This window comes from Vulpes vulpes, chromosome 12, assembly GCF_048418805.1.
Source record: "Vulpes vulpes isolate BD-2025 chromosome 12, VulVul3, whole genome shotgun sequence".
Taxonomy (NCBI): Eukaryota; Metazoa; Chordata; class Mammalia; order Carnivora; family Canidae; genus Vulpes; species Vulpes vulpes.
The window spans coordinates 91,598,045-91,619,301 of record NC_132791.1 but is presented as its reverse complement, the minus strand read 5'-3'; the positions used below and the strand labels follow the sequence as shown (position 1 = coordinate 91,619,301).

The 21,257-nt window shown below is 35.5% G+C and overlaps 1 protein-coding gene across 1 annotated transcript in view; it reads right to left on the bottom strand.

The window, feature by feature from the left end:
* The window catches only part of LOC112920437 (uncharacterized), a gene marked incomplete at its 5' end in the record, with an annotated part of 293,948 nt that overhangs the window by 177,875 nt on the left and 94,816 nt on the right, over positions 1-21,257 (bottom strand). The window contains one exon of the mRNA XM_072731939.1: positions 18,912-19,122. Within this exon, the coding sequence (XP_072588040.1) occupies positions 18,912-19,122 (211 nt within the window). The remainder of the gene's footprint in view (positions 1-18,911; positions 19,123-21,257) is intronic.

The following is a 21,257-nucleotide window of genomic DNA, read 5'->3' as shown; positions in this document are numbered from 1 at the left end:
CTTAAAAAATCCTCAACAAGGGTTACCTGGATGGCTCTGTCCGTTAAGTGTCTAACTCTTGGTTTCCTCTGAGGTCATTATCTCAGGTTGTGAGATCACCCCTTTTGACTCCTCATTTGGCGTGGAGTTTGCTTAAGATTCTCTCTCTCTCTCTCTCTCTCTCTCTCTCTGCCCACCCCCCCCAAAAAAAAATCCTCAATAAAATACTAGCAAATTGAATCCAACAGTGTGTGAAAAGAATTACACAGCCTTACGATATAGCTACAGTAATCAATACCATGTGGTATTGGGACAGACACATAAATCAGTGGATTAGAACAGAGAAGTAAGAAAGAAGTTCAAGAAATATGCTCAATGGCTGATTTTTAAGAAAAGTGCAAAAACAAGTCAACAGAGAAAAGATATCCTTTTCGACAAATGGTGTTGGAGAAACTAGACATCTGTTCAACTGTTCTCAAAGAAAAATGATATTAATAAAATGAAAACTGACCTGAACCTCATTCCTTATATTAAAAATAACTTGAAATGGATTATCTTCTTGAAAAAAAAATAGGACAAAATATTTAGGGTCTTGGGCTAGACACGGAATTTTTAGACCTGATATTAAAACCTTGAACCATAAAAGGCGATTGATAAATTGAACTTCATTAAAATTCAAAGTCTCTACTCTATGAAGGGCTCAACTGTGAGGATGAAAATGCAAGCTGTAGACTGAGAGAAAATGTTTGCCAACCAACATATTCAAGAACTATTGGTTTTATTCAGCATGGCATGCATTACAGGGAAAACATCAAAATGACAATCTCGTGGTGGTGTCTCCAACAACTAGTTCACTACACTCAGCTGAAACTTCAATTCAGGGACACCTGGGTGGCTGTGTGGTTGGGCATCTGCCTTCGGCTCAGGGCATGGTCCTAGAGTCCCAGGATCGAGTCCTACATTGGGGTCCCTGCATGGAGCCTGCTTCTCCCTCTGCCTCTGTCTCTGCCTCTCTGTGTGTGTCTCTCATGAATAGATAAATAAAATCTTAAAAAATAAGTAAATAAGTAAATAAGTAAGTAAATAAGTAAGTAAATAAATAAATAAATAAATAAATAAAACTTCAATCCATTGCAATTATTCACACACAGGATGCCTGGTATCTACAAGTCTTTTGGGGTGGGGGAAGATGTCATATTATAAATCTGAGCAAAAGTAAAGGTAGTATAATTAGTCATGATTTAAAAAGAAAATGCTATAATGTCTTTAAAAACTGATGGCACCTTTTAAATACTTGGCCTTAGGAAGTTTTATGTGCATTTATGCATGTATGTGGGTGTGTTCATGTAATTGATACCATCATAATGCTGGAGAAGACATGCTTGCTGATTAAAATAAGACACCAGTCTAATTGTAGAGCAACTAACTAATAAGAATTGATTTGAAAAGAGAGGATGGCTAGAACGAAAGGAGAAATATTTGTTATTTAGGGTTTCGTATTATTGTTTTTCACCAAATTCTGTTTGCACAACCTATGTCTCTCCACTACACTACAGGAACCATCCGTGCCTTTAAAACTAGCATTGCACCTTCTATAAGTTTATTCAACACACGTCAAAACCATTGCAGGATTTTTCTCACTACAACTTAAAACCTACGAACTTCTAAATGCTCAAAATCCTAGTCAAATAGCTAAGGTCCAGTGTCCGTTTAAGAAGCAAATAATCTTACCCAAACAGTAGTTGTGGTTTTGCAAATAAAGGTGGGCCAAACTCATCGCCTTCTAGCAATAAAAATATTCCAGGACCATGTGTTATGTATGGTGCCACAAAGCACCAAGCCCTTCTATCACTCATTGCTAAGGTGTCAGCAGTTGAGAACAGACTGAGTTCTCTAAGAAATGAGTATAATTCCAAGAGACTGACTTTCTCCAACTTCACGCCAAAGAAAATATTGTTTGACTCAAAATCCTATTTTCTAATTTATATTTCCTGTTTCTTATTCCATGGGGATTGTCTAATTAGACTAAGTGGATCATTGTGAATAAAATTGCCATCCCTTTCTAGCATTTTTGATTCTAATTATTTCCACTTTGAACAAAGTCAATCATCTGTTCATAGGAAGTCAGACAGTGGAAGTAGGTGAACTAAATGAGTCAGACCATTAAAGTGTCCAAAGCCAGACTCATGTTTAGAAAGAGTTAATGAACCCATTTATTCATGCTATGACTCACAATACGATTTATTTTTCATTTCCACTTGTAGTTTCTCCAGTTTGCAAAGGATGGTACCGGACCAAAGGAAATGTTTCCTGCTAAGGACTTGCACAGAGAGCCTATACCATGTCTTCTAAGGAGAAATGTCTATTTGTGATTCCACTTACAAGAAGCATCTAACATTGTCAAACTCAGGGAACTGGAGAGTAAAATCATGGAGGGATGGGGAAATGGGTGGCTGTTAATCAAAGGGCATAAAATCTCATTTTCCAAGATGAGTACATTCTAGAGATTTGCTGTACCCATCAGCCCTATGATTAACAACAATGTATTGTACATTTATTAAGAGGGTGGCGCTCATGTTATTACCACAATAAAATAATATTTTACAAATGAAAATGCCAGTAGTTAAAATCAGTTCTATAAACTATAACAATTGTAAAGCCATGTCAGAGGCTACTGCTTTGTCATGTCTGAGGAGCAAATTCTCTTCATCCATGGTTTCTTATACCATAATTCATTTAGTACATTTTACTGCCACACTTTCATATTTCTAGCTTGTCCAAGACTGTCCATCTAGATTTCGGGTCTTCTGGTAATGTTCTGGTCAAATAGTGAGGCCAAAGACAAGTGTGTCTTATCCGAGGTCTACAGGGATCCTTCCTTCCTAAACCACTACTCCTAAGGCTTTCTAGAAAGGTTCAAATTTTCCCAACCTGGTCAACCGTGGTGTCTTATATTCAGTAGAGAACTATGATATTATTTGTCATCAATATCCACTTCTACAATATCATTTTGTAAGGATATCTTGAGGCCCTGAGAACCCACAGATTTAATAAGAGAGATTGGTCAAGGAAAAACCAGATTGTTTTTGTGGATAGTACATTTGTTTGAGCGATTGCTGAATAGACAAGGTACCTGCATTTGTCAACCTATTTCCCATAACAGAAGGAACACACACACACACACCACACACACAACCACAAAACGGTATGTGTGTCTGGAGGGAGGAGTAAGTATTGATTACCTCTGCATTAAAGACCACAATCAGTAAAGTATACATCCGGAAGAACCTTTTCAACTATTTCAAAAAATATAAAAGAGATTATCAAAAATGACTTTGTTAGTGGCTCCTAAAGTATTGATAACTTGAAGAGTTTCGCAATGGCCTATGTCGACGGAGTGGGAAGAATGACAAGCCAGTTCCAATGGTAATGCAACTCAGTTGCCCCTTTTTGTTTCCTCACTATGCTGTTTCATAAGCACAGGTACAAAAAGAAAACAGAGTGTGACGACTATATGAGACCAAATAAAACGGTGAGGGTGTAAAATGTCCTGAAAACACAAGCTGTAATCTGCAGTTGTCAATCGAATCCACACACACTCTGTAATTAAAAACATACTGGAATAGGGTGGCAGGCACAGATTTGTACTTTTTACCTAAACTTTTATTTTGATCATTCACATGTGACATGTTCATTTTTATTGCCATTTCCTTAAAAAAAAAAAAAGAATTTTAAATGGGTAGCTTCAACCCCCCCCCAAAATTTTTTTCAACCCTTCCAAGTAATTTTTCAGTTTTTTTTTTCTCACAAAAGAAGGCAACACAGCAAAGATTCTAACCTGCTGGAAACGTTTTAAGACCATCTCGTCTCTCTGTCCCCCAGATCCTTTTGACACACCCGCCTCCCTCCTTCCTTAGTGTTAAACTGCTTCTCTACTTCCTTTACATCAGTGGGAACACTTCCCTTATGGGCGTTGGGAGCTCTCGGAGGGGGCAGGGGCTGCCCTGCAGAGGAAATGACAAGCTGTGAAATGTAAAAGAACAATTCCTCCCACATGTTCTTTGCTCCTGGAGCGGCGAGGGCTTGTCAGCTAGCATCACTTTGGAATCAGGCAGGACTCTGCGCCTTAGTTCTGTCAAAACTAATTTACAATTAGAGACCTGCACGACTGTTTAAAGCTTTCTCAATTCCAGGGGTATTCTGAAATGACTTTGAGATTGAAGTGGATCAGACCAGAAACCATTGTAATTAACTACAGTGGATGTGAAAGATGCTCACAAAATAAGACGAGGCTGAAAACATATTTTTATTTTATTTATTTATTTATAACATAAATATATATATATATATATATATATATATATATATATATATATATTTCTTATTGCATCTCCAATTAACAACATGTCAGTGGAACTTTCCCAGCTGAGCCTCACTTTGAGGACTTTAGTGTTGCAGCTATTGAAAATCTTACTTAGTTTGTAAATTGCAAAATGACAACTTCATTGATAAGAAGAAAGGAAGGAAGGAGAAAGGGAAGGAAGGATTGATTTATCTTGACCATTTGACACTTTAAAAAACATTTAAGGGACACCTGGGTGGCTCGGCGGTTGAGTGCCTGCCTTTGGCCTGGGGCGTGATCCTGGAGACCTGGGATCGAGTCCCACATTGGGCTCCCTGTGTGGAGCCTGCTTCTGCTTCTCCCTCTGCCTGTGTCTCTGCCTCCCTCTCTGTGTCTTTCATGAATAAATAAAATATTTTAAAAAAATAAAAAATAAAAATAAAAGACATTTAAATTATTTTATAGCATTTTTATGATTTCAAATATTTTGATGCATTTCCCTGATGTATGAAGTAAAGGCATCTTCAAATTGCAGGTAATTAGCTTTTTATGCTGATCAATCACTTTGAAACATACCGTGGGTCCCTGAGGTTCAATTTTGGATTCAGATAACCAAGCTGTACTCACACAATCTGAAGATCAAGAAACCCAAAAGAATAAATGTAATGTCTAAAAACTGCCTCAAACATCACACCCAATGGTGGGTCTGAAGTGACCATTCCAAGTCTGAAAATCTAAGCATACTCTGTAGAAGCACCCATCCTTAAAAGCTAACTGAGTGAGCAGGGATACACCTAACGGGAAATTCTTTGGGCAGTCTCTCGGCAAACTCTACTCAAACTGTCAAAAGCAAAGTCATATAAACCACTTTCAAATATCAGATTCATATTTCTCCAATAGAAACAAAGCAACTATTAATTTTCAGATTACTGACTAAAAATATATACCAGAAGCCCAGATGGAGAGTAGGTAAAGGTCCATAATACTGGAATTCAGAACAAGGATCCACGGACAAGCTGGCCACTAGAGCTTAATGTGTTCATTATTTATTAAGAGACCTACTGTGTGGGTGATCAATTTTATACAAGTCTTCATATTATGTTCCCTGAAGACTTTAGGCCACTGTTTTCTTATGTTCCCACTGCTGCTAATTAATTTGCCCTCCTCCTGCCCCTACTCATGACTTAGATTGGACAGTACAGTGTATACTGTACTGCAAGGCCCTCTCACTAGGCCACTGATTACATTGCAAAAATAGAACCACACATTCATGGCCAGTTATTTTCTGGCAAAGGGGTAAAGGCAAGTCAGAGGCAAAAGAACAGTCTTTTCAACAAATGGTGTTGAAATAACTAGACAGTCATACGTAAAAAGAAAAACAAAAAACAAAAAGCAAAAAACCTTCAACCTTAACCTCACAGTTTATTCAAAAGCTAAATCCAAATTGGATCATCAATCTAAATAAAATGTAAGCTATAAAACTTTCAGAAGAAAGACATGACAGAAAATCTTATGGTCTAGGATTAGGCAAAGAGCTCATAGTTATAAGTTCAAAAGTACAATCCATTGAAAAAATTGATAAATTGAATTGAATTTTGATTTTTATGAAATTCAAATCTCAGGATGCCTGGTGGCTCAGCAGTTGAGCACCTGCCTTCGGCTTGGGGAGTGATCCCGGGATCCTTGGATTGAGTCCCACATTGGGCTCCCTACATGGAGCCTGCTTCTCCCTCTGTCTGTGTCTCTGCCTCTCTCTGTGTCTCTCATCAATAAATGAATAAAAATCTTTAAAAAAAATTCAAAACCTTTGCTCTGAAAATAAAAATTAAGAAAATAAAAAGACAAACTACAGACAGACAGAGAGAAAGTATTTGCACACCACCTCTCCCACAAAGGATCTGTATCCAGAACATAGAGAGAACTCTCAAAATTCAACAACTACAACAAAAACCAAACAACCCAATTCCAAATAGGCAAAAAACTTGAACAGATACTTTACCAAAGATTAATATGAATGGCCAATAAGCACATATGGAGATGGTTAATAAAATTAGCCACTAAAAAAATACAAATTGAAATTATGACTTCAAATTTAATTTGAATACAAATTAGAATGACTTTTAATAAAACCGACAATATTAAGTGTGGACAAAGGTGCAGAGCAACTGAAACTCTCATATGTTCCTTATGGAAATGCAAAATTATATAGCCACTCTGTAAAAGAGGCAGCTTCTTATAGAGTAAATAAATAAATAAATATATATATATATAATATATATATATATTATATAATATATATATACTATCTGGGAACCTGGGTGGCTCAGTTGGTTAAGTGTCCGACTCTTGATTTTGGCTCAGGTTATCTTCTCAGGGTCATAAGATGGAGCCCTGAGCTGGGCTCCACCCTGAGCATGGAGTCAGCTTTAGATTTTTTCTCTCCTTCCCCTTCTGCTCTCCCCCACTCCTGCTCTCTCTCTTTCTCCTTCTAAACAAACAAACAAACAAAAATACACACACACACACACACACACACATATTATCCAACCTAGCAATTCTACTCTTAGCTATATCTCTTGGAGAAATAAATACTATGTTCACATGAAAACTTGTGTAGTAATATTTATAGCAACTCTATCCATAGTTGCCAAAAATGGAAACAATCACTATGTCCTTTAATGAGTAAACAGATAAACTGTGGTACATCCATTTAGTGGCATGTCATCCAGTCATGAGTAGGAATGAACTGTTGATGTATATAATTCACATGAGTCTCAGAGGCACTATGTTGACTTAAAAAAAAAAGGCAGTGTCAACAAAAGATTATGTACCCTATGAAAATTTTGAAAATACAAAACTTTAGGGATGATAAAGAGATCAGGGAGTGCCAGGGTGTAAGGGTGGGGGTGGGAGTGGGAGTGAGGGTAAGGATGCCCCTGTAGCAGAGAGCAGAAAGGAAAAGGAAGGTGTTTGGTTCTTTATCCTGATTGTGGTGCTAATCACACAAATCTAAAGTACATTAACACTCTAAAAAAAGTCAGTTTTACTATATGTTAGTTTATTATTTTTTTAAAGATTTAATTTATTAATTCATGAGAGACAACAGTATACCCTAAGGTGGAAATCACCTTGCTCTATTTATAGGAATTGAAGAAAAGCAGAGCAATCAACAGCTGCACATCAGTGTTTCCCAAGTCTGGCTGCACATTAGATCACCAGAAGGAGATTTTTTTTTTTTTTTTTTAGGAATGACAATGTCCAGGTCCTGCCCCCTGAGGATTTAATACATTTGTTCTGTGGTGAAGCCCAGACAAGAGTATGTGTTTAAAGCTCCATGGAAGATTCAATGTATAGGCAAAATTAAGAAGCATTTTTATTAGGCTTGTTGAACCATGGGTATAGACAAATTAACATATAAGTATGAATAGACTTCTTTCAAAATTTATCAACATTTGATTAATTTCAAGGGGCACTTTTTTGTTGTTGTTAGGTTCAAGTGGTCTGGTTTTATAATGAAAAGGCTCATGTAATATTAACTGATTTCAATATATGTAAACATGATGCAAGAAGAGTGGTTCTTTGCTTCCTGTTATATATGATAGTACTTATAATTATCAATGAGAAAGCTCTAGGAAGAAAGAGACCACCGACTCATCCAATTATCTATACTCCCAAAGAAGTGTACTTCCAAAGATGGATGAGTGGTCTATTGGCCAAGGAAGCACCCATACAGGATCACAGGCTGAAGGAAAAAATAATTAGGTATCAGAATGGAAATCCATTATTTGAAAGGTTCTTTGAATTGGGCTTCCTGGATACACAGTCCCATTCTTATGGGAGGCTTAGAGAACATATATCTGACCCCCATATCACTAACCCATCTGGAAGCAGTAAAATGGGGTCTCAATATTTCTTCACAATGTTAGATAAAAAATGAGTGCTACAATTAACTCATGTTCTCTCTAAGTAGGTGCTTCTTTACGTTTGATGGCTCAACCTTTCCGGAAGGTATTAGAGCTCTTTTCATCCTTATTTTGTCCTCAGAACAAAGCCTACAGCAACTGTGAAAACAGTAACTCATCTTGAGAGGGGCCAGTAGGGGAAAATATTTAGTAAGATTAAAACACTTAAACTTAGAATTTCAAATAACACCATTGTGCCTCAATGATTTATTACATTTCCTAAATTTCACAAAGAATTGTTTTTCTTTAAAAAGAAAAAATGTATTTTTTAAAATTTTTTTCTTACATAGAAAATATCAGAGAATTTTTTTAAACTAGTCTGCCTTTTTCTCTTTTCTCTTTTACTTCAGAGGAAGAAATTATCTTTCTCCTTCCCAGCACTCACCTCTCCCACCTATCTTGCTTATGATGGGAATTTGTCCAGACAATTTTCTTCTCTTTCACCTGCATCCTCAAGGTTTCCTCCTCCAGATATGTTCCCATTGTTTATCAAGAGAGGAGTAAGTGTTCAGCCATTAAAAAAAATAAATAAAATCTTCCCTCAACCCTTGACTCCATTAAGCAGCTGTTGAAACTCTCTCCTCCTCATTTTCAAGAGTGTCTTTTATATGTACCACCTTTGTTTCTCCTTTCTTGTTCCCTCCTTTGGTCATTGCAGTTTGGTTTGTGCCCTTATTTATTATGTATTCTCTCAAAAGTCATCAAAATGCACTTTCTTTTCAAAGCGAACTGTCTTTCATCTTTGCCTGAGTCCATCTTTCCAGAGCCTTGCTAAGGTGAAGTGAGGTTCACGGATGGACCAACAGCATATGCATCATATGGGAACTAAAGAGTCTAACGCCCATCTCAGACCTACTGGATCAGAACTCACATCTTAATTGGATCTTTGGGTGATTTGTAAGCATTTAGAGTTTGAATCGTGCTGCAACATAATATTTTGCTGATGAAACACCCTCTCTCCCTTCTTGAGATTCTTAAAACTCCATAGCTTCCATGAATCCACAACTCCTGGTCCTTCTACTTCTTCAGATTGCTCCTTTTCAATTTACTTCATCCTTTTCTCTCATCTGTCCCCCAGAATTTTTTTACTCTTTGTTTTGTGGCTTAGGCACCATCCCTATTAGGATGACACCCATCCCTATTAGGATGACGCCCATCACTATTAGGATGTTCCTCTTGAACTTAAATCCTTTTTTTTTTTTTTCAAGTCTGATGTAGTCACAGTCTTCTTAATTTCCCCAATACTTTAAACTCAATTTGATCAAAACCAACTGGTCAGGTTTGGTCAGGTTTTATCTGAAACCTGCCCCTTTGAGTTTCTCACTTCTGACAAGAGCAACACTATTTTCTGAGATCCTGAGAAAGAAAAACTCCTGACTATAATTTTCATGTCTTTCTTTATGGCACAGCTAGTCATCTACCAAATCCTGCTGACTCAACTTTAGCCCACTGCCACTATCCTACCCATATCATCTCTTTTTTGAGATGACAGTGTGGCATTCTTACTGGACTCTTTGCCTTCTATTACTCCTTACCCAAATGTATGCTGGAATCCAATAGTTCCTTACAGTTCTTCAAATATACCTTGTAGCATTCTGACCTCTCAACTTTTCTAATGGCTTTTCTTGTATCCCAAAGCATTTCCATTAATGCTTGCCCTTTGAACTACAAACTACCTTTCTAGCCCCAGATCAAAATTGTGAAATTAACAACTATTTTCCAGATTACATTGATATAGGACTTAAAATGGGATTACATTAAAAAGAGTTCATGCGGGTAGCCTGGATTGCTCAGTGGTTGAGTGTCTTCCTTTGGCTCAGGTCATGATCCTGAGGTCCTGGGATTGAGTTCTGCATGGGGCTCCCCACAGGGAGTCAGCTTCTCCCTCTGCCTGTGTCTCTGCCTCTCTCTGTGTGTCTCTCATGAATAAATAAAATCTTAAAAAAAAAAAGAGTTCATGCAATTCACCTGTCCCCCAAAGCTCACTCATTTGTTTCTGAGAGTCCATTAGAACTCATGATGTTCTTACTTATCTTGTCCCACAGTGAGCTCTGTAACAACTTGGATTATGGAATTGTAGCATAGAGAACATAGTATATGTATATAACATAACTCAATGTGTCACAGGCTAGTGTGTACTATACTATATTATAGACTTCCATGTCTTGCATAACTTCATTGAGAATTTCTCTTTTTCAGCAGGTTGCTGAGTGTTTCCACGCAGTCCCTTCTCCCTGGGAATTCCACTGTGAGATAAGTGAGCTAGAGAAAAGTCTGATTGACAGGCAGCATACATTTCCCACTCTCATCTTACTATCTTTCTTTTTATTCTTTCTTATCTAACTATCTAATTGCATCTGCTTCACTTCTCCAAGTCTGAAGCTTGTCCCAGAAGGCTTGTTGGTCCTGTATGTAAATAGAGTGCTGGTACACCTTCCCATCATCTATTCAATGTGTGTGTGTGTGTGTGTGTGTGTGTGTGTGTGTGTGTGTTTTCTCAGAGAAAGAGTAAGCTTAGGCTCAAGTAAGCCCCCGCAGGTCTGGGACTGCATGTTATTTTGGTTTGTATTCCCAGAGCATTTAGCAGTGTGCTTTGTTGATGGTGGTTACACAATAAAACTCTCCTGAATTGAATTCTGCATCACAAAACATATATAGATGTTGCCAGAGACCATTGTTTATGCAATGTAGGCACATACAAAACAAAACTATCAAGCATAACAAATATTTCCCTAGTCTGTTCCCTAAAAAGTAAAACAGCCTAAAAGATGGTAATAACCCAAAAGTTATATCATGGCTCTTTTCTTCCAGCCTTTCATATTTCCTGGCCTCAGGCATCCACCTATTTGCAAGGCTGATCATCACTTAAAATATCAGCTTTGGGATTAAATTCAGAATCCTCTCAAATGTCTCTGTGTGTGTGTGTGTGTGTGTGCACGCATGTGCATGCACATATGTGCTTGAAAGTGAGCATTAGTCACTTTTTCATGATTTGACAGCTAGAGTAGATTCAGCAGATTACGTATGGAGCCTATCAGTGTGAGACAGCTTGTGGAAGATCATAAACATATTTTTCAGATAGAAACGTTGCGGTCATGAACACATCACGTGGTCACCCCTTCCCTAAGGTCCGCTCCTTTAATTGTAAATAGCCAGAAAACCATCAAGCCAGAGTTTAATAAACTTTTAATTTGAAATGAATTACCACATGTTGTGTTTGTTTACCCATTATTAAATCTCTTAGCAACATATCAGTGGCAGAAACAGCATACTGTAGCATAGCCCTGATATATTAGAAAACAAACCCATGGGGAATATTAACTGCTAATAATATGTTTAGGAAGACTCTAAGAAAAATAAATAAATATAAGCCATGTAGCAAATAATGTATTTGGAGGGATTTTTATGTTTTGTTTCTTGTATAAATCTATAATGAATAGGAGCAAAATGTCCCTGTGCAGTCTTTGAATGTGAAACTTGAATCAGTTTCTGAGCTCAGAGCAGAGCAAATGCAAATTAGCCTTTTGCAAGCGTTTTCTTAGAACATAAATGATTCTTCCTCTACCAGTACATAGTGTTTTCATATTGATTATGTCAGTATTCATGTTCTTGGAGTGTCACCTGTCCACCTTTTTGGGGAACTGAGGGCAGCATTCTAAAAGCCAAGTTCAGAGCACAGTGCAGTAAGTGTGGGAAATATAGCCACAGTACCCTGAGGAAAAACTAAAAAGCAAAAATGATCTGGTGAAAAATGGTCTAAGAGTAATTGCTTCTAGTCTTGGGCTCAGTATCCTAAAACTAGGTTAAAAAGTCAGTATCACTGAAATATTACTACTAAGTCAGAAGCTACTTTCTCAAAAGTTAAAAATTCTAAAATAAGATTTTGAGTTCCGTGCTTAATCCTAAAACATTGGGAGGAAATAAAACCAGGAAGAAAGAAAAGAAAGAAAAAGAAAGAAAGAAAAAGAAGAAAGAAAGAAAGAAAGAAAGAAAGAAAGAAAGAAAGAAAGAGAAAAGAAGGAAAGAAAAGAAAGAGAGAAAAAGAAGAAAGAAAGAAAGAAAGAAAGAAAGAAAGAAAGAAAGAAAAAGGAAAGAAGAAAGAAAGAAAGAAAGAAAGAAAGAAGAAAGAAAGAAAGAAAGAAAGAAAGAAAGAAAGAAAGAAAGAAAGAAAAAGAAAGAAGAAAGAAAAATATCCACATTACAGATGTACATTTTTTAGTGCCCCACATAATGGTTTGAGTTCACTGGACATTTGAACTTGATATTTAAACAAAAAATCAACTGCAATGTTCTCTATGCTTTTATTTAATGAAATTACAATCATTTCATTTACACTTCTTGACTTATTAATTCTTAAGGATATTCAACCATCAGAAAAGGTTTGGACTTTTTTCCCCCTTCTGTATCTTGGATTCCCAAATTAAGCAGATAATATTCTAACATTGAAGTGATTTGTTTTCAGAAAATGAAGGCATCCCAGACCTCCTGTTGTAAGGCCTAACTAGTCTGGTTCAACATAAAGAAAAGATGTTCTGCAGAAGTCATTTTCCTTTAGACACATAGAGAGTCTAAAACACAACATCCACAAATGTCCTCAATAGAGCCGCCCTGCCAATCAATTTGGAATGGGGCTAAGTCTGACATTGGCTGCCTTTTTAATGGCACTCTGCTCTTTCTCACTCTGTCATTACCTTTGGCTCATTCTATGCCCCCTACCCCCTCCTTCCTCCCTGTACCACACCAAGTATATTGATAATGGCACACTCATTGTTATCCACCTATGATATGTGCATTTAAAATAAAAAAATATTTATTTTTTTATTTGGAACCTTACATAATTACAACACAGAATGTTTAAATTCAACTTAACACTGTACATTTTGAGGACAACCAGCTCTACTCATTACCCAGCAAAACCAGACCATGATGCCAATCACCTATCATCTCTGGCTATAAGTAAAGCAAATCCACAGTCTCAAATATGAGACACAATACACTTTTTTAAAAGACTTATTTGACAGAGAAAGAGAACATGAGCGAGGGAGCTGCAGGCAGAGGGATAGGGAGAAGCAGGCTCCCCACTGAGCAGGGAGCCTGATGTGGGGCTTGATCCCAGGACCTCGGGATCATGACCTGAGCTGAAGGCAGATGCTTAACCAACTCAGCCACCCAGGTCCCCCCAAAACAATACACTTTAATCAAGTTGCTGTATAGCATTGTCATGGGTTATCTAGTTTCAATATACACAGAATTCTCCCCATCGATTTTCACAGTTTCACGGTTGACCCGCAGTCAACTGCATTCTGGAAAGTAGATGATCCTTCCTCTGACATACCGTCAGAAGATCAGTAGTAGCCTCAATCTACATCACAGCACTGACATCATCTCATTTCATTTCATCCCATAAACATTTTATGATCTCACATCTTCTCAAGAAGAAGGGTGAGTACAGTACAATAAGATATTTTAAGAGAGAAAAAGAGCGAACACATTCATATGACTTTAATTACAGTACTATGGTATAATTGTCCTAATTTATTATTAGTTATTGTTGTTAATCTCCTACTGTGCCTAATTGATAACTAAAGCTTCATCATAGCTATGCCTGTATAAGAAAAAACATAGCATAATAGGGTTCAATACTATCTGGGGTTTTAGGCATCCACTGGGGGGTCTTGGAATGTCTCCCTCACAGATAAGGGAGGACTACTGTATCTCATATCTAATTTATTTTCCCAAATATTTGTTTAAAGCTAGATGACATAATTTGAACTCTATATAAAAAATTCAGCATAATCTTCCCAGTTATATATAACTATAAAGTGACATTTAGTTGTCTTGAGGTGGTATCTTAGTTATCATCAGCTGATGATAATAGATTACTCATAGGGAAATAAGTATGACTAAGGAAGCTCAGAGCTTATATTGAGCCCACCTCTTAGAGATGGAAGTAGGGTTTCTAGAAATTGAGCATGTCAATCAGTGGAATTTTACTCAAATCAGTCAGGCATAATCTCCAAGACATTTGGGCAACTCCAGGCACAAAAAACATTTACCACCAGAAGTTGAATATGAAGTTCTGTGTTGCCCAGCTGATAGGCAGAAGAAGACAAGAAGGCAGATGCCATTAGGAAATACTGTAGGCTTTAGGTCTGGCCATTATAACAGGCATCTAGTATCCCTTCCCAGGAAACATCACCGTTTCCCTGACCTATGCTCTCAACCCAACATTTCCCTCACTCTACATACTCTCCATGATGGGGCCCAACCATTTACTTTCCAGTTGTCTATGTGTTTATGTCTCCGTAATGGACACATTCATCCCCCCCTACTTTCCATCTCTCTCCTGAGCTTCATGAGCACTTTCCCAATGGTCCCCCAAACATTTCAACTTGGATGCAATGTAAGAAATCTCAAACTCAGTAGGTCCAAAATCAAACTCAGGTTTCCACCCCACCCCCCTAACCCTGTTCTTCCTTTGTTTCACATTATCTACTTGTTAATACCCATGTCTACCCATGCTAAAAAATCAGAAATCATCCTTAATCATCCCTCATCATCAATATTCAATCAACCAACAGCAAAATTCTTATTCTTATCCTTATACTTATTCCCTTGCACCTCTTTAATACTTTATAGATTTATACTCTCTTCTCCAACTTTACTATCACTGCCTTAATTCAGGCCCTCTTCTGTGGATGGCACCACTCTTGATTTTTCCAAACTGATCTGGTTTTAGATATGCCCTTTTCAAACAAACCCTCCTAAAAATTACCACAGAGAACTGCTTAAAATAGATATTGAAATATGTCTCTTCTCTTCTTTTTTGTTTATTTTTTTTTTAATTTTTGAGAAAGAGAGCATGTGAGCAGGGGGAGGGGCAGCAGGAGAGGGAAAGAAAGAATCTCAAGCAGACTCCCCACTGAGTGAAGAGCCTGACTCAGGGCTCAAACTTAAGACCTGAGATCATGACCTGACTCAAAATCAAGAGTCAGCTACTTAACCAATGGAACCACCCAGGCACCCTCAAATCACTTCCCTTGTTAAGATCCTTCAGTGGCTACTCACTTAATACCAACCCCTCAATACCTGCAATAGACACAAAAAGACATCCAAGAAAAGAGTGAGAGACTTTTTACTATTCTAGAACGTACACATGGATAAATGACAGACATGAGGAAAAGTGAATGAAGTGAGAAAAGAATAAAGACTTTTTCAGACATACAAGTGCTAAGAGAATTTACCACTTACAGACCCAAACTCTAAATGAATACTAAAAAATTTTTTCGACAAGAAGAAAAATGTAAGTAAAGACAACTACATAAAAAGTATTATGAAACACAAATATTGGCCAAATATATCAGTAAATTAATGTTCTATTGAGACCAAAAAAACAAATGAAACTAAGTTTTCTGTTTAACAGAGGTATTTGAAGAGTAGGTAAAACATACTAAAAGTCCTTGTCATGCTCAGGAAGAGAAGAGAAAAACCAGATGAAATTAGATTTTTTAAAATAACTTTCAGTTAAATACGTAGATGTGAAAATTCAGGATAACATCTGAAATAATTAACAATAAATCTATAAGATTATAAACATCAGAGAATAAACAAAAAAAGAAAACTATTTTTGGTTAAAGAAAAATTCAGGAAACTAAGGAAACTATTTTTTAAAAGCAAAGAAATAGAATAGCCAAAATAAATTGTAAAAAATGTTATCAGCAAATGCAAATATAACAGTAATAACAGTATTTACAAAAACTAAACTCACCTGTTAGAAGACACATACTATAACTACTTGTCTTGAATACAAAAGTAAAATCCAGATTTATGCTGTTAAGCTATACTCAGAAGACCACCACAGATGAGTTTTCAATTTTTAAAATAAATATTAGAAAAATAATATATGCCATAAAAATACTTATCCAAAAAATCAGGTGCTAGTATTAGTATCAGAAGAAATAGAATATAAAATGAAGCATTCACAGACATATAGAGGGAGACTACATCTGTATAAAAGAAATAACACAAAAATTAATAATCATAAAATTGCAGGCACTTTAAATATAGAAATCAATATTTGACAGAACTACAGGGATAAAAGGACAAATCTAGTCAGAACTGGAGATTTCATACATACTGACTACATAAATAAAAACTCAAGATAAAGACTTAAGCTTTCAAATCAAGGAGATAAAAAGATAACTCCTCCAAAACCTGAGGGAAATAGGAGGAAAGAAACAATAAAACTGAGTATAAATACATAGAAAACAAAAGATCAATGGAGAGACAGTCTTAATGGAGGCAAATGAGCTGTTGTATATTTTTAAAAAATGAATAAAAGATAAAACTCAACCAAGACTGATAAAGAAAAGCAAAGAAGGCATATATTAACCAATATTAATAATGAAGAGAGGAACATACTAATGAAGAGAGGGACATGAATTTAATGGTATTTAAAAATTATAATAGTATTTTTATATATTTTCCTTTAGAAACATAAAACATCTATTGAATGATACACACACAAAAAAAAATAGTTTCCTCCAAGGAGAAGCACTAGGTTGCTGTGGGAGGCAGATTTTATTGAACCATCTGAATGTATCCTATTCAATAAAACTGTAACAAAAGGAAATAAATAGACTTTAAAAATAATATATTATGTATACAAACATATATATTATCCGTATAATATAAAACATATATTGCATTATATATTTAATATATGTATATATAATATTGCATTATACATGTGTATGTAATATATGCATAATATATAATACTATGACTAACAATTTAATTGGTTTTTCAAATGAATTAAATAGAATGATTGAATAATCAGTAACAAAGATTGAATTAGAAATCAAATGATTCCCATGATTTATCCCACATTAAAAAAAAAAGAATCAAGAACTTTTACAGATCAATAAGAAAACAGTTTCAAAAATGGCTCAAAGGAAAAGTGAACAAAATATGTGTATAGGCAATTCATAAAAAGTAAAACCCAAAAGGTCAACAGAAACATATGAAAAATATGCTCAAACTTAGTCACATTCAAGATACTCTAATTAAAACAATGGGATATTATGTTGCAATTGTTTTGGCAAAAATGATTATAACAAAGTTTGATAGGATGTGAGCCAGACAAACTCCTACATAGCTGTTAGAAGGGCAAATTAACACTACTTTGCTGACAGTGTGTCACTATGCTATACATTTTAAAAATGTGTGCCCTGTGATGTAGTGGTTCCTCTCTCCAGGACAGGAAATATCTTATACTCTAGTGAAATTTGCCCCTCTGTGCACAAGAACGACATGTCCAAGAATGATCACTGTAATCTCTCTTACAGTAGATTAAAACTTGAAACAACAAATAAGATAAAAATAAACAAATTTTGTTACGATCATGTATTTTGCCATGTATGCAATTATACAGCAGTAAAATCAATAAATCAAAAATACATAAAAGTGTGTCCATAGGAGTTGTGTAAATCTCAAGGATAATATTGAGAGAAAATAAAGTTGCAGAAATAGATATAAAGCATGGTACTTACACAAACTTTAAAAACATAGAAAAGATATTACACGTTGTTTATAATTACATACATATGTAGGAAATGTATTGAAACATACATGGAAATGATCAATAAGAAGTCTCAGAGGGTCGGAAACAGAATCAGGAAGTGGTTCGCAGAAGCCTTTAATCACATGTAAAATGTTACTTATTTAAAAAAAAAAGATGTATAGCAAAGATGCAAAATAGCAAGAATGAACACAGCTGGGTACTAATTACTGGTTTATGTTATTTTTGTATACAGTATGTTTAAAATATTCAACAATTTCCAAACTAAAAAATAAAATCTCGACTGCAATGCCTGGTACACGAAAAAAAACATGTATCACATGTAATTATTATCACTGGTAATCCTTCTAACATTAGAATTATGCTGGTAACACTGTAGGTGCTGCTATTCATACTACAAGTAATACTATAATTACTACAACTACTACGGATCCATCCCCTACTCTTGCTTCTTTCTAGTACTATTATTACTGCTAGAGGATCCAATCTGTTAAAGAATCTCGTGAATCTTTTGGTAAAGGAAATCACTGTCTTGCAAAAAATAATAGTCATTTCTATTATATCTCTTCTGTAGGCTGAAACTTCTGTATGTGAAATAGTTCAAAGAATGCTATTTGCTCATTTAGTGCTTGATTAAGCCAGTCTTTGAAAACAGAGGTTTATAAAATAAACTACATTATTTGAGAACTTCCTTCTGAGACTGCTTCCTCTCGCAGAGCCATGTGTTGGTTACCACTCTTGTGAGCAAGCAAGAAAGCCTGGCTCTAGAACTAAGAAACAAAATAAGTCAAAAAGCTCCCCCAAAAAACTAAAAAATATTTTTAGAGCCACAACGCATGGAGAAAGTCTTGCGTTTCAATGAAGCAATGTTATAATTACTTAATAATTAAGCTATATGAAAACTGATGTTCTTGTCAATGATTACATTCTCCCTAAGCATAATGGCATAGAAAGAAATATATTAATAATTAAAACTTCTTTCTCAGTTTTCTGAAATATAACACAACTGGAAGTATTAGCAAAAGAATGCTGAAAATGGTCTACTAACCCTGAGAAGAGCGTAGGGAGGATTTAGCTTTATCATCCAATGATGCACAAATGGTTTCCTCTGTTTGTCTCTCTGAAAGGTCAGGTGTGTTCTCCACGCCTGGTTCTGCTTTCTGTGCTTCAGCCATTAAAGAAACTGGAAATTCAGGGGGAAGCGGAGTTTGTCTTTCATAGGTTTTTTTATCATCCAAATACAGAGGAAGTTTAATAACCTATTAGGAGATAAATCTCTTATCTAAACTGTTGAAAACATGACACACACAGTTAATGTACCCTAGAACACTGAAACAATTTGCAAACTCTAAAAGGTCAATGATGAATTTAATTTTCCAAACCTTATATTTGCTTTTGTTTGGCTGCCTTACAAAGAATGCATTTTTTTTGTATTAGCAGATTTACATAATTGCTTCAGATATTACCATTGCTTTATATAGTTCTTCGTTTTTTCTTTGTCTTGCCTCATAATTTTCTCTCATTTCTTCTCGCAAATAACACCGTTTGTCTGATATTCACACTGGGATTGAGTTAGCAAATATACATTCAGTAATTGCTATCTCCAAGAAACAGTATCTTTAGTTCAAATATAAAAGACAAGATTGTAGAATCCAGTGGGTGAGCAAATGGGTGTTCAATGTTCAATTTTTTTTTCAACTTTTCTCTCTGTTTACGATTTTAATAATTAAGGGCTTGGTGGAAATCATCAATGACACGGGGAATGAAATATTTAGAAAAGTGAGGAACTTGTTCTGGGAAGAAGTTAAAGACTATCTTGCTTCCATGGTTTCTCCCCTTGCATTCTTTCATACACCCTATGGGAGGTGAATCAGATCTGTTCTCCTATGTCTACACTCGAGGTGGGAGCAGGAATTCTATGCCTAATAACGTGGTAGGACATGTGAGGTCATGGCTAAGCCACATGCCCTGGCTCCACCAGCCCCTTTGTGAGTGTGGCACTTTCCTCCTACTAACATACATGGCAGGGAAATGATCATCATTTATCTCATTTCCTTCAATCTCTTCTAAGGCTGCATTATAGAAACCACTTTTCTGTTCTAGTAGCTGGTTTACCTATTTTTTCTCTGCCCTATTTCAAGCTATGTTTTTTTCCTGAGTAACTCCAAAAAGTGCTACTCAAAACTTACATTTACATGTTTAAAAATTGCATTTGAGAAAACTCAACATTGGAAAAATCTTAATATTTTAGAATTTCACATAAGAGGAAAATCGGGCTTCAAAATAAGCAAATTTCGGTTTTATGCTCATGAAAGAGAAGCAAACACGTCCCTATTTATTCTACCTTACAATCAGAAAATCATATCTTGACTAATGGCATTATTTTCATTAGTAAGATTCACACTACCCCCCCAATCCCTTGCCTCATGAAATATACAGAGAGAGAAGATGTGCTACCAAATAAGAAAGTTAGTAGACAATTACAACCACTGTAATGAATAATGGCCAGTGGGCTCTACAAATAAATCATAATATTACTTTACACCAAAACTTTTAAAAGGGAGTCAGGAAAAAAAGAGGAGAATTTTTGTAATGTGTCCAAATCCAGTAGATACTAGTGAAACCAAGCTTTCAAATGCTACTTATCAAAGAACTACTTTTCTTGACTTTGTAAATTTTATACATCACTTCTTGATTTATCTCAAATATAAAATATTTATATCTTTACAAGCAATACAAGTACTACCTAAATGATCTTTTATAAAATATAATTTGTGCTGACTTTTCTTGCTATAATTTACAGACCACTGAGTTTTAGGTAACAATTGGTAAAAAAATTATAGATGTCTTTCACATTAGCTAGTAAACCTATATAAAATTTATTTTCTATTATGACTCTATTTTTTATTTTTAATTAATTTTGATTTCTTGGTACAGTATTCAAGTCACCAACTTGTTAAATATTATGTTATGGGCTATCTATAGTTTTCTGCAAAATTTGGGCAATTGTTTAATAACTTCTTTGGATTCATTTTCAAATGTATTTATATCAGTATTTCTAAACCTTAGAAACTTTTAAAAACTTCTGATCCAAATGCCTGACCTCAAAACAATTAAATCGAAATCTCTAGGAACAGGACCTGAGCATGGGATTTTTAAAGCTTCTTTAATGATCCCAATGTAGTCAGATTTACCTCAGAATGGCACTATTTTCAGAATGAGTAGAAAGGCCATAGTTAGATTTAGATTTAGATTTATTTTCCTAACAGGAACCTATAATATCTCAAAAAAAAAAAAAATTTTCAGCAAAGCACTTTAATGGAATTCGCTAAAAGGAAAAAAAAAATGCCAGCAGATTCAACTTAAAATATATAGGAAACAGGAAGCCCATCAC